General features: G+C 31.9%; 2 protein-coding genes across 2 annotated transcripts; one reads left to right on the top strand and one right to left on the bottom strand.

Annotated features, from left to right (window-relative positions):
- Positions 1-4,854: 4,854 nt before the first annotated feature.
- Positions 4,855-6,694, bottom strand: LOC125817357 (probable membrane metalloprotease ARASP2, chloroplastic). The gene is given in 2 exon segments (XM_049496889.1): positions 4,855-6,274; positions 6,277-6,694. Coding segments are annotated over 2 exon segments (1,332 nt in total). The 5' UTR covers positions 6,665-6,694; the 3' UTR covers positions 4,855-5,330.
- Positions 6,695-9,621: 2,927 nt separating this feature from the next.
- Positions 9,622-11,864, top strand: LOC125817445 (11-beta-hydroxysteroid dehydrogenase A-like). Its single transcript, XM_049496980.1, has 6 exons — positions 9,622-9,816; positions 10,618-10,810; positions 10,890-10,975; positions 11,058-11,189; positions 11,278-11,442; positions 11,574-11,864. The coding sequence occupies exons 1-6, from the start codon at positions 9,622-9,624 to the stop codon at positions 11,862-11,864; spliced, it is 1,062 nt and encodes a 353-aa protein (XP_049352937.1).
- The last annotated feature ends 3,053 nt before the right edge of the window (positions 11,865-14,917 follow it).

Consider the following 14,917-nt stretch of genomic DNA (forward strand, 5'->3'; position numbering starts at 1 on the left):
AAAGGTTATGACACTCGCCAAATTTAGTTATTTCTTAAAAAAGGTTTGTAGAAATGCAAGAGTAACTTAATAAATAATTATAATGCTAATGTTTTTATACTAAAATTGTGGTATCAAAAAATCTAATGACAATATGATAATTCGATATCTATTGTATCATGTCTATCAACGAGCTGAAGAAGGAAGTTTATTATTTTTTCAACATCTGAATGAATATAATAAAAAAATTATTAACATTAAATAATTATCAGTGTTTGATAAAAAAAAAAACTAAACACTTATGCTTACGAGTGATGATGGAGATAGTTTATAGTTGTGGTGGTGATGGTAATAGTTGTTAGTGACTAGTAATGATGATGATGATAGTTGTGATAGTGTAAGTGGTTGGTCTTGTGGCGATCGATAATAATGTTGATGGTTGTAATGATGAAGTTGATTGATGTTAGTAGTTGATGGTGGTGCATGGCTGAAGAATGTGTGGTAGTTGATAATGTATTTATCGTAGTTGGTGGCGGTGCTAGTTAGGATGATGGAGTGATTGTTAGTAGAAATTGACCACAATGATGATAGTGGCTAATATTAGTAGTGGTGGAGATGGCAATGGTGATAGTGATGACCGCAGAATGTATTATGCTAGTTGTGATGACAAAGTTTGTTGGGTGGTAGTGGAGGTGGTGACGACTACTAATGGAGGACATAGATATTCATAATAATAAAGGAGGCTTACACACTGATTTTGAAATTTTTCTAGGTAAAAGATTAAATTCACAACAACGATTTTCAAAATCTCTACGTCTAGACTTAACCTGACATTTAAAAATAAAATGACATGCAGTTTCAACTTTTATGCAACCATCATTATACATTGCTATACCATCTCTAACAATCAAATTATATATGTGTGCAATACACCTAATATGAAAACTATCAATATAAATAGGGCAAAGAGACAGTTTTAGTATTTTAACAACAGATCTATTATTAAAAGCGTTATCTAAGGTGACACTACTTATTTCATCACAAATTCCCTAGTTTTGTAAAACATCTATAGTTGTTTGAGCTATATAACTATCGATTTTATGCATTTACAACATTTATAATCTAAAATTCTTTTTTGCAAAGTCCAATTTTCATCAATCCAATGTGCAATAATAGTAAAATAATCATTACCATTTACACTACGGCCCATATCAGAAGTAATAACTATTTTACGATTATTGTAATAAAATAAACAACGAAGATATTGAAAATGTTGAGCTTGATAATCAAAGATAGCCTTTTTAATTGTATTTCTAGTAAAACCTTTAAAATGTGGATTATACACAATTTGAATATAATGAATAAAATCGAGATTTTCAACAAACTAAATGACAAACCTATAACAACAATCATTTTAGCTAATTCTTCAAAATCTTTTTCTCTACTATATGACCGTTGTATACTAGAGCCACAAACATTAGAAAGATTTAATTGTGTTTGGACCATATTAGAGCCCTTTACTCCTACAGTTTCAGGAAGGGTGATACCATTCTTTCTAGCTTCGGCTACAACTTTAGCATGCAAAAATTCATTTTTACAACAAGACATTAAATGATTACTCAAATGTCCCGTCCCACCCTGTTTTCCTACAATTTTATGATTCATTCTATGTTTACATTTATTACAAATAACTTGTGTTTTACTTCATTCTGAGTCATAAATTGCCACACAACTAATTTTTTAGCACATTCTACCTTAGGTCTAGGATGCACGAGGGGAACGGGAGCAAGACAACAAAAGGGAGCGGGAGCCGGGGAAGAGGGACTGGGAGTGGGAGTAGTAGCCGTAACTGGCTCAATTTCATCATCATCATATTCATCAACATTATTCTCAAAACTATCAATATAATCATTAACATCCTCATGTTCATCATCTTCAGGTAATTCCTCATCAAAATTACTAAACATTTTTTGTAATTGTTCATGATAAGGATCTAATCCACTATTACTATCAATATTAAAAATAGTTTCATTAACATCCGTATAATCATCCGTATCTATTCTTAATTGAGAAGTTTTGTTAGTTTTAGATTTAGAAGTACTACCGATTTTTTTATTTTTCTTGGATTTTGAGGTAGATAAATTAGTGAACGAATTAATTATGGTTGTTTTACCCTTTTCAATAATGTTTTTACCGAAATCCATATTCAAATATAAAAAGTGAGTAAATTATATATAATACGGAAATGTAATGCAAAGTTTTAAACAAATAAATAACTAAATAAGTAGAGACTAGAGACTAATTACTCACAAAATAAATAATTAAATGCAAACAAATAATTAACTAAATGAAAAGTGAATTGGAATGAATGTACCAAACGTCTACTTAAAAAAGTAGACGTGTATGTTGAAAATTGAAAGTTGAATTTTGAATCTCCAATTTCCAAAGACCAAATTCGTAATTTTAATGTTAATGAGAGATTAAAAAGTGAGACTTTTGAGAATTGTTGAGAGAGTAGAAGATAACATTTTTGTGAGTGAAAAGAATGAATGATTTGGGGTATTTATAGTTTAAAAAAAGGATGAAAATGTAGTTTTTAGAAGGTTGGGGTGTTAAAAAAAGTTTGGGGGTGGGGGGTGGGGGGGTAGGGGAGTGTTTTGGGGAGTTGTGGGGGTGAAAGAGTTGTTGTAGGGCCCAAAAGACGTTGGCCAACGGCTAATTGCAATTAAAAAAAAATCGGACCGAAAACGGTATTAACCGGACCGGGACTAACCGGTAAATCCCGGTTTTCGTTCCATTACCCCTCCCGAACCCGCTACTAACCGGTACAAGCTGGAACCGGTAACGGATCAGGACGGACTGGAACCGGAACCTCCCAGTTCCTTTGCCAGACTTCGAGGTAAGTGTGATAGCAAAGTACAGTAGTGGCTAGCAACAATGGTGGTTATGACAAAATAAATGGTTAGTGATAGACGATGATAATGGTGGTTGACAATTATGGTGATTGTGATTATGATAACAAGGGTAGTAGTAGTCGTGACCGATGATTATGGATAAAATGATTGTGAATATTATCCACATAAGAATACTCCCTCTGTCCCTAATTGTCCACTTTTAAATTGACACACCTATTAAGAAAACAATGATTGACATAGTGTGTTTACCATATTACCCCTAATTATGAAGTGAATGAATTAAAAAACTTAAGATCTTCAAGAAGTTCTACCTTTTTCAAAGTAATAATTGAGGGTATAATAGGTAAAAAAAAATTGCTCTTTTTTGATTTGTCAAAATGAACAACTAATTATGGACAAATAAAAAAGAAAAAGTGGACAAGTAATTAGGGACAAAGGGAGTACCTCTTAATGATCCTAAGACTCTATTTTTTAGATCTAAAAAATAGAGTCTTAATATCATTAGGGACAAATAAAAAAGATAAAGTGGACACGTAATTAGGGACAGAGGGAGTATTCTTGAAGATCTTAATGATTTAGACCTATTAAGTACTTAAATCTTAATGAAAACAAATACACTTAATAGTATAATGTATGAACCATTCAAATTCAGATCTCTATTAAGTGCAAATAAATGTGGCTCGTATCTCTTTATACAAACTTTTGGCCTCTATCTTCATGTGATACCAAATCTCACTCACATCAACTATAAGGGAAGAAAAACACATCTCGGGTTGGGTCTAGCCTAGTGCTCAATGAAGTGATAAAGAATCATAAGGTTTCAAGTTCAAATCTTGGAAAGAAAAATAATAGATAATTCTTCTCATTTGTCCTATCCTTGGTGGACCTAGAAAAAAACTACAAGCGAAGAAAATGACAATCAAGGGACACAAAAATTCAAACCCAAATATAATATGCGTAGAAAGTAGAAATATGAAATTTGAAAATAAAATAATGATATGATTTAAACATATATTCTTATATTTTACTTAATATACTGTCACATATAAAATAACATAGAGATTTCTTATATATATATAGAAAAAAACTACAAGCGAAGAAAATGACAATCAAGGGACACAAAAATTCAAACCCAAATATAATATGCGTAGAAAGTAGAAATATGAAATTTGAAAACAAAATAATGATATGATTTAAACATATATTCTTATATTTTACTTAATATACTGTCACATATAAAATAACATAGAGATTTCTTATATATATATATATATATATATTGTGAAGCTATTAGTTATGCAGAATTCTATACGGAAAATCATACTCCTATATATAGTAAGTTAAATTATATCATTTAAATTGCAATAAAGCATAAAACTCTATAGAGCAAAGATTTACGCAGTTATTGTGTGCTAGTTTTGTACACAAGCACAACAGCATCTGAAGCTGCTTGGCGTACTAACTTTATGATGGATGCCAGACCCAAACAACCCCCTCTTAGTATAAGACCTGTCCTATAACATATGTTTCCGAATTAACAACATCGTAAGCAGCAATAATTCTTGCCAACTAACCTGGAAATTTAAAAATAAATTCTATACTCAATCCTTCCCATCGTTAGTTCATGGTGGCAACTTATATGTGCATCCCTTGGTTGTGAGCCCCTGTATACAACTCCTTAGTTGTTTCCGAACTATGAAATGAACATGGCTGAACTGCAGTAACAACCTTGATTCCAGCTAACAACAATCTTACTTGACCATTAACGGAGAAAAAGACTCGTCATGCATCATCAGAGTGTAGAAAGTACAATAAAGAATACACAGACTACAAGAAAATACAACATTTTTTCGCAAAATGGACCTGCTTACATAATGAACCAGACCAAGAGCACAAGAAGAACCCAAATCTGTATCTTCTATGGAATTTTAGACAAACACAATGCAGTACTACACAATTCAAGGAAAGAGAAACAGGAGAAGCCAAGTTCAACTTCGTGTTAAAATACGTTCTTTAGACAAAAGGAAACGTATAACCAAATTTTATCGCTAATTTGCCAAGTTTTAGAACAGTTCCTTCTCACGTTTCCTCAGCTTCTACGGCAACAGTAAGAATATGAAAGTAAAGCATTGTACTTGTATAAATTTCCATATACATGTATAGCTGTGAAACGAGCAAGGGATTTCTCTTTTGAGCCAGTGGTACCAATACAACTGAAGACAATGTGGCGGTATTCAGGAATATCCATGTATGTGAAATAAATTGAAATCAAGGAGAAGCCAGTACCTTGCAAAGTGTGTCTTGGAATGAAGACCTCTATGTTCAATGATCATGGGTGAATAATCTCCTTGAACCAGTAGCTGCTTACTGTTCTTAATAGTTGTCCGTAAAATTCTCTAATCAATTCTTCCGAATTATGAACATATAGACAACTGTTTATAATAAATCCCTGATAAAATCAAGGTTCAAAGTATCACGGACAAGAAGGAACAGTCCAACAATTATAACAAACATGATTCCAGATGACATTATCCCTTGCTCTACTTCTAAAGGAAGTTTTTTTCCACCTCTAGCTGCTTCTACGAGAATCAACGCCAAAGTACCCCCATCCAAAGCCGGCAAAGGAAGGAGATTTATTACAGCAAGGTTGATATTCAGGACAGCAGCAAATTGATAAAGACCATCAACGTTTGATTTCGCAACTTCTGCACCAACAGCTATGATGGCAACAGGACCTGATACCTTACTAGCCGTTTGTGAGAAGTTCATAAACGTCTGTTTCAAGCTGTCCAACACATTGTATGTAAGACCCCAAAACTCTCTCCCTGAGAAGCTAAATGCCTCAAGTATATTCTTTGGCTGAACTTTCGAAATCTTGAAGTTCGGTGACAGTTGAACTCCAATCCTACCCGTACCATCCGAATTCTCATCAGGTGTAACTCTAACATCAACACTCCCTCCTCCTCTCCCTATTTTCAGTAACACATTTCTCTTCGGACTTTTCTTGATGACATCAACAACCTCAGTAACCAAACTAGGCCCATTTTTCCCTAAATCAATTCCATTAACACCTAAAATAACATCACCAGGAAGCAATCCATCTCTAGATGCAGCTGAAAAAGGCCTAACATCAGGCACAAGAACCCCAGGGAAGGATTCTTGAACAGGCAATCCAACTAACAACACTTGAGTAAATATTATCACATAAGCAAAGATTATATTAGCTATTACCCCAGCTGAAATAACAATAACCCTATCAAAAATAGGCCTATTTTTAAGCAAATTCTTGTCATCAGGAGGAATATCACTATCAGGATCATTATCAGGAAAACCCACAAACCCACCAAGAGGAAATGCTCTAAGTGAGTACTCTACATTTTAGCATTAAATTTAGCTAAAATTGGACCAAACCCAACAGCAAATTTACTTACATGAATACCCTGAAGATAAGCAGCAAGAAAATGACCACTTTCATGAACTACAATAATAGCTGTTAAAACACCAACTGCTTCCAAAACTGACTGTGTACTCTCAAAATTACTACCAAAATCAAATCCAGGAATTACCCAACTCCTGAAATCTCTCCTTCTACCAAGTGGGTATCTGTTCTTTTCATGTAAAAACTGATTCTTGGAATGAAAAGTTGAAGAGGAAGAGGAAGATAAAGATTTTGAAAAGTGAGTTTTAGTCAATCTTGAAATATGTGATTTGGAATTAATGAATCTTGAGAGGGAGAGTGAACAAGAAGAAGGAGAAAGATTTATAATCATTTTTTTTTTTTGTGATGATTTTGTTGAGATTTGAAAAGGGGTTAATATGAAGTTTGAGGGGTTTTTGGTTAATAAGGGGATAAAGAAGATGGGGATGTGAGAATGGATAATTCACAAATTTGGATTTGTGGAGGGGAAGTGTGTGATCTGCATACACCACAATTTTCTTTTCTTTTTTTTCTTCTTGGGCTCTGTTTATGCACAACAGTGGTCAAGAAGTAATTTCCTTTGTGAAAATATATATTTTATCCATCAATCTCATCTTATCTTAATTTATATGATATATTTTTTGTCTATTTTTATTTGTTCATTATATTAAAAATAATCATCTAATACTACTCGTTTAGTTTGGAAAATCAAAAGAAAATTTACCCTTATTTTTTTTTATCTATTGTATTCTTTCTATTAAATATTATTTACTATCTAATAGGGGTGAACGTATGTACTAAAAAACCGAATCGAACTAATTCGATTCTTCGGTTTCAATTTGATATCGGTGCTACTTTTTCAAAAGTTTGATTTTTCGTTTCAGTGTAAGGGTCTCAGAATTTTGGTGCACCGAAGATCCAAACTTTTTTTTTCAAAAAAATAACATAATATATATATGGTCATTCCCTTAACTAAAATAAAAGGTCAACTTACAATTAAATCATTCATGAACAAATCAAAGTATTTACAAATTTATAATTCAATAGTTAACTTCAAATATTAATTTTCAAGAAGAACTCAATATATTTTTATCAATGTACATTATGTAAAGGAACCCGTCTTTGTCCTTGTTTTACTCGAGAATTGTAGGCACAATGTTCTTGACAAATGTAGTCTTTTAGTTAGCACAATAAGTGTTCCATAGCGAGACACATCATCCTTTAACATAGTTTTAAGTTTTTAAGTATCTTATATACTTTAATTTTGTTCTCATTTTATTTTTTTTATTCACACAAAAAATTATTTTAAAGACACCGAATTAAATCGAATCAAAGTAGAAAGAATTGAACCGAACTGAATTAGTTTTACTTTGGTATACGGTGCACGTTTTTCTAAAACTGAAAATCGAAGAATCAAATCGAAGTTTGATAATACTGAACCGAAGAACCAAACATCCACCCCTACTATCTAATACATTTTTCAAAGTATTAAATTTAATATATTTACACAGTAATGTAGTAATATTAGCCCTATTATTTATTAATATTCCATAAGGTGTGTGTCAAGTCAATAGTAGATAACTATTGTTGGACAAAGGGAGTATAATTTAACTCAATACGAACTTTAAAAAATGAAGAAAAAAATATTTTAAAATTTATGATTTGAAATAAATCTTAAATATTTATGTAGTTATAAATCATTTCACTAAGGTTAAAATTTAAAATGAATATTTTAAAGTTAATTTACATAACTCTCCTCAAAATTAATTTTCATACATATCTTGGGACTTGGGTTCATTCGAAAATTAATTTAAGATGAGTTATGCAAAAAATTAAATTCTCCATAAGTAATGCTTATTAAATATAACTTATAAAAAATATATATATTATCTTAGTTAAAATAAAATATAAAATAATTGATGAATGAATAGATAAACTTTGAATAACTCATACCTATATAAAATAATATATAAATACTCATAACTGATTCTTATATTACTAAAAAAAATATATAGCATTAACTCGTACTTTTTTGAAATAATAGGTGGTAACAAAATTAATTTTCAGCCACATACATTTTCAAATGAGACAATTCAAGATTATTTTAAGAAAATAAAAGTCCATTTTATCAATCAATATGAGATACTTATATAAGTTTAGTAGCAAAACTCCGGGAGATACAATTATTCCTGGTCCTCAGTTGAAAGTTGGGATTTTAAAAATATCTAATAAGTCCCCTTCTACGTTAAATCAAGATGCATAATTCTACAAAATCAACTAGGTTATGCGTCAATTACCATACAACCATTTGAGGAGTACTAGTCCAACTTCGTGATATAGCATCTTTAATTTGCTAAAAGCTTGTAGTACCAAGTCGCAAGTAATATATCATATGTGTGCCTAATTATTTTCAGGATATGAGTTCAAGACAATTTTTATTTACGATTAAAAATTTTTATTCAGTAATATATTTTTTTTTACTATACATTCATGTTTATTTGTTGTTGGAGCGAATTAAATAATTAGGTTGAGGGCTGCCTCTTTTTTCTAATAATATGAATCTTGACAAACCATTTTGACTTAATTCGAATATCATCCGATGTTTTTTTAAGCCAAAATAGCTACAATTCTTTCAAAAAAACTATATTATTAAGACATTTGACACCTCTCATATGTAGCTTCCCAATTTTTTTCTATATATCAATATAAAACTTTTGGTCACGCAATACTTCAAAGCAAGGTAAAACATGTTTCATGGGGGTTGGTGGAGCCTTTTCTGAGGAAAAACCCGATAAGATTCGCTATATCTATGTAAAGTTGATTGATAATCGTTTAAATGATATTTTTTTTATATAAAGTTTATATGAATTTTAAATGATTTTTTTAGTTAGTTCTACAAAGAATGATGAATTTTTATTATAAGAAATAATTTAATGTTAAAATATTTATTTTATTTTTAATGAAATAATTATAACAATATGAATATTTATCATTTATTCTAGATCACAAGTTTTAAAAGTCTTTTTTTAAAAAAAATCTTCATGTCAAGTCAAACTAGAGAAGAAATATTTTATATCTAAACATAATTTAATTTTTTTATTTCACTTTGAAGACATGATTTTTGAATTTTGTTTTATGCAATGGTCAAAGAGAGGGGTACGTGTCAGTTTCATTTCATGCAATGTTGCCTATTTTTTTTCTGCCACGTTCTATGCCCTTTTGAGCACATCATCACGAGATATGTCCTCCCTCCTACTCCTACAAATTAAAATAAACAACCCCATCTTATTACTCTAATATTCTCTAGCCATGGAGTTTATCTTGAATTTGATTCATAAATTATTGAACACTTATTTACCACATATTGCAACAACAGCACTCATCCATTTCATGCCTCTATATCTCTTTCTCAAGTTTCTTTACTTCATTTTCCGTTCTATATTTATCGAAAACGTTGCTGGTAAAGTTGTTGTCATCACGGGTGCCTCTTCCGGTATTGGCGAGGTAATTTGTACCCAACATTAATTTCTACACTTCTAAATGAGTTTAAGATCTATGCTTCACCGGTGCAAACATATATATATATATATATATATATATATATATATATATATATATATATATATCAATTCATGCAAATTTTAGTTAGGTGACTAAATTAGTCCCCAAAAAATAAAAAAAGATCGGTTCTACCGTCCAAAATTATTATTAATCAGTTCATTTTGATTGTTTAGCCATCTTGGCTCCTGTCCATTTCAATTCAAGTACTCTAGTAATCTTTGAATTTGTTAACCCAATTTATTTTGACCCGACTCAAATTTTGTCCAATCCATTCATTTGACACTTCATAGGGTTGGCAATTGGGCGGGTTGAGTTAAATTTGGGTGGGTCAAATCGGTCAAGACCCGAGCCAACCCAATTTGTTTGGGCCAAAATGGATTGGGTCGAAACGGGTTAGTTAACTGGTCATAACCCAACCTGCTCAATTTTTACTAAGTTTTAATAGCTTTATTTCTTATATTATAAGCTTTTAGTAACTAATAAAATTTTTTTCTTTATTATAGTTATATATAACATATAAAATATATTTTTTTTACAAAATTTCTCAAAAATCGATTTGGGTTACATTTCAACCCATTAAAATGGGTTAAAATGAGTTGAACAACCCAAACCTAAATGGGTTGGGCCGGGTTGGTTTGATTTTGCAACTTAATTCTTTGCTAGATTAATCATATCATATGTCCTTTTAAAAAAACTTAAATGCAAGGGTTGGTTGATTAATTTGAGTTTGTTATGTAATTGAAGCATTTAGCCTATGAATATGCTAAAAAAGGTGCACGATTAGTCGTTGCGGCACGAAGACGCAAGAGTCTTGAACAAGTAGCAGATATGGCCTATTGGCTTGGATCTCCACATGTTATCTCTGTACATGCTGATGTATCCAAAGTCGAAGATTGCCAGCGATTAATCGAGGAAACAATAAGCAATTTTGGTAGATGTAAGTAAAGCAAAATGAAAAAACTTAAACATCCAACGATTTTATTAAGTTAAAATGATTATTGCTAATTTTCGTGTAGTGGATCATCTAGTGAGCAATGCTGCTGTGACGCCTCTATACATGTTTGAGGACCTTGTAGAGGTCACCAATGCTGCACCTGCAATGGTATAATTGTGTACATGTCTCTGAGTTTGTTTGATTTATAAACATTTTGGATAACAGAACAGGATTAATTCGGGGTATTCAGGACATAAATTTCTGGGGTGCAGTTTATACTACGCATTTTGCAATTCCCTATTTGAAGGAAACCAAGGGCAAAATCGTAGCAATCACTTCGTCAGCTGGTTATTTACCTGCAGCCAGAATCAGCTTCTATAATGTAATATTAATCTGGCTATGACTTTCAGTTTCAGCTTTTTTTAATGCCTAGTTGATTTTGATCGATGTTAATTTTGGAATTGCTTTAGGCGAGTAAAGCTGCATTGATTAGTTTCTTCGAGACGTTGAGGGTAGAACTTGGGACACAAATTGGGATTACGATTGTTACTCCAGGACTAACCGAATCTGAGATGACTAAAGGCAAATTTCTCACAACCGAAGGCAAGTTGGAAGTAGACCAAGTAATGAGAGATGTAAGTTTCTTCTTATTTTGATTATATATTATAATAAATGTAGAGTTTTTTTATCAAAACGCTAATTTGTGTCCTGAGTTGTGTGATCACCTCATCTACGGTACTTTTACGATTGTTGTGATTGCTACCAGGTTGAGATGAGCATGACTCCAATATTGCCAGTGGAAAAGTGTGCGAGATCAATAGTGAAAAGTGCATGTCGTGGAGACAAGTACCTAACGGAGCCACTATGGTTCAAGACATTTTTCATCTACATACTTTTTTTTCCCGAGGTTGTAGATTGGTTCCAACATTGGTTCTTGATCCCGGGGCCAGGGAAACCAGCAACCGAGTCCCCCAGCAAGATACTTTTGGACGTGACCGGATTACAGAAATACGTGTATCCAGAGTCTCTCCTATCTCCACATATAAAAGTGGATTAATTGAGCATCAGACTCAATTGTAAGCTGTACTTAACTATATGTATATCAGCAAAATGTCGATGCACAATGGCTAGAAAGTGGTTTTTACCCTTTTTGCTCCTTTGGAACTCGAACTCACAACCTGAAAGGTTGGATGTTGAAAGTGAGGGGTGTTTACTATTCAAGCAACTCCCTCTTGTCTTGTGTGTGAGAGTTGTCTTGTGTGAGAGTTGTGATATGCAAAATAGAATAAATATTTGATAAACAAAGATTACATCTTAAGGACTTAAACAATTGTCAAACATCACATTTAATTAATATTTTTCTAAAAGGACGTGGTAATGAAAATTACAATAAATATTTTGAGACGGAGAAAGTAATGAAGTATTCGTTACTGAAAAAATTCTTGGTGCAAGTAAGATAAAATATTATGGTGTATATCCATGTAAAAAGAAATCTAGAAAATGGTGAATACTGAATACTACCAAAAAACAGATTTGTCTCCAAATCCAGACGTATCTCTCAAAAGTGGGACTTATGATTTGAAATTTTTGTCATCGTCAAAAATTATTTAATTGGGGTTAAAACACGTAGATGCATATTTTAATCAGTCCAATTAAACCCAAAGTTATTTCATGATGCGTCGATGATGCTTCATTAACGTCATATATTGTCTCTAGCTAGTTTTAGCCCTTCACGTACGTAATTATTATTTTATTATACTCTCTTCATTTCAATTTATCTGACATTATTTGAATTTTAAATATGTGAATTTTATTTCAACGACATATCTATCTATTACCTATCAATCGTAATTTCACCCTAGTTAGAAAAATGAATATGAATTCATTGATCAAAGTTGAAATCGTCTTCTCATCAACTCTCTACCCATCCACCTGCCCTACTCTTCCAAAAATAAATGAACGAAAAATTTAACTTATTTCCATTAAAATATGTTTACGTCAGCAATTTTATGTGTGGTTTAGCTGTGTTTTCAAATATTAATTAAGTTGTGTTTTCCTGAGTAGACTGAAAAAAAAACAACATATATAGGAATACAATGAAATTTGGTGACCAGTCAAGGCGAAGCTAGAATATAGATTATAGACTCCACCGTAATAACTTTAGTCAAAAAATTTATATTTATCGTACAAAGCATATTGAATATATAAAGATTATTAATTAATTAAAACCTAATAACTCAAAAAAAAAAAAAAAAAACTAGAATCGTGAATACATAAACTTTAAATTTCGATTATCTTTATGATTAGTGTTGACGTGACACTTGGCCGGTGAAACTAGGGATAATATCACCGAAAAAGGAAAGGCAAAAAGTGAGATATGTCTTAATATTAACGGAATTAAAAAAATGATTGATTGACCGTGTTCACGCGATTTCGAACCAATTTGAGAATTTCTGGAGTTAAATTATTCATATGATTACTCAACTAAGTACTTATTATCTTAAAAAGACGCTTTTTTATTGAAGAAAATTGAAATAAGGAGGAAAAGTAATTATTTGAGGTAATAAAGCTACCTTGAAATTCAAATTATTAAAGAAATATATAAGCAAAACTAGGTTACTATTACCCTAAAAAGTAAAAAAAAAGAAAAATAAAAAAATAAAATGCAACTCAAGCATCAATTTCCCTGCTAGCTCCTTGATCAATTCATTCGTGTATATGATTAATTAATCTAATCCAAAAACGTTTATAAAGGAACGGCAACAAAAGAATGGAGGCAAAGATGATATATATATATATAAGAAGAAATCAAAACTTATTAAAAACCAGAAAAATTAGTGAAAAAATTATTAAAATGCATGGCCAAGAGGAACACATGAAACAAAACAACTACCTAGGAGTAATTAAATAAAGCTCGAGTTATTTACCTAAGCAAGAAGAAGACGTGTGAAGTAACTGGAAATAGGAAGAGAGAGATATTGACGCGGCTCAATCCAAAATCACATGGCTAATTACATATTTAGCCATGTCTTCAGATTGAGCCGCATCAATATCTATATATATCTTCCTAAACGTATTATAAAGTACGTACCTTCAATTCCCAGCTTCATCTTGAATTAGCTAGTTAACCTTCTTTTTCCAGAATAATTTTCAAAAAAAAAGAAAATCCAAACTTTGGTGTTTTTATTTTGGAGAAGTTGGGCTATAACATAATATATACTCTAGGAGTAGTATAATCCAAAGTGATACCTAATTAATGTGGACAGGTACGTCTTTCTTGGAATATTGTACAATTTTTCCACACACGAATGGGTCCATATTACATTATTCATGCCCTCAAAGACAAGTCAAACAGGTAGTAGTTTACCTGTCACTAGCTTGACCCCTGTGCACCACAAAGCTAGCTCATGGTCAACTATGCACAGCTCTTCAAGAAAAATTTAAAATATCATTCCATGGTCCAACACATTATTATTTACTTTGGAGGGTCTTTCAAAAGACGTTTGCCCAAGCGCGAGTCCGTTTGGATTGATTTTTGACTAGTCAGCGCACAAGTTTAAATCTAGTATGCGCACAGGTTTGAATCTAGTATGCGCACGGGTTGGAAATCAGAAGTGAAAAGTTAGAAGTTAGAAATTCTAATTTATGAATTTGGAAGGCCTAATTTAACTGTATTAGGAGGAATCCCCCTCTTTTGCTTTTTTTATTTTTGTAAGCTATAATTGTAAGGATGACTTATCATCTAGCTTTTCTAGTATGAGTTAAGTCTTGGTCCTACTCTATAGCCTTTTGCTTCTGGAGTAGAATGCCTCATTTACTAGGAAAAAGTGTTGGGTTTTAAAGGTGTGAACAGGAAATGAAGGGTTGTGACTCTCCTAAAGAGTTGTAACTATGCCGAAGGGTTGTGACCTTTATGAAAGGTTGTGTTCTTTCTAAAGGGTTGTGACCGTTTGAAAGGTTATGCCTTTTCCAAAGTGTTGTGACCTTTCTGAAAGGCTGTTTTCTTTTTGAAAGGTTGTCTTCTTTCCAAAGGGTTATGACCTTTACCCTTTGTTGGCTATAAATAGAGAGGTTTTCTCTCATTTTTCGGCATCGAATTCTTCCCTTCTT

This window comes from Solanum verrucosum, unplaced genomic scaffold, assembly GCF_900185275.1.
Source record: "Solanum verrucosum unplaced genomic scaffold, falcon-dt-bn FXZP01000280.1, whole genome shotgun sequence".
Classification (NCBI taxonomy): Eukaryota; Viridiplantae; Streptophyta; class Magnoliopsida; order Solanales; family Solanaceae; genus Solanum; species Solanum verrucosum.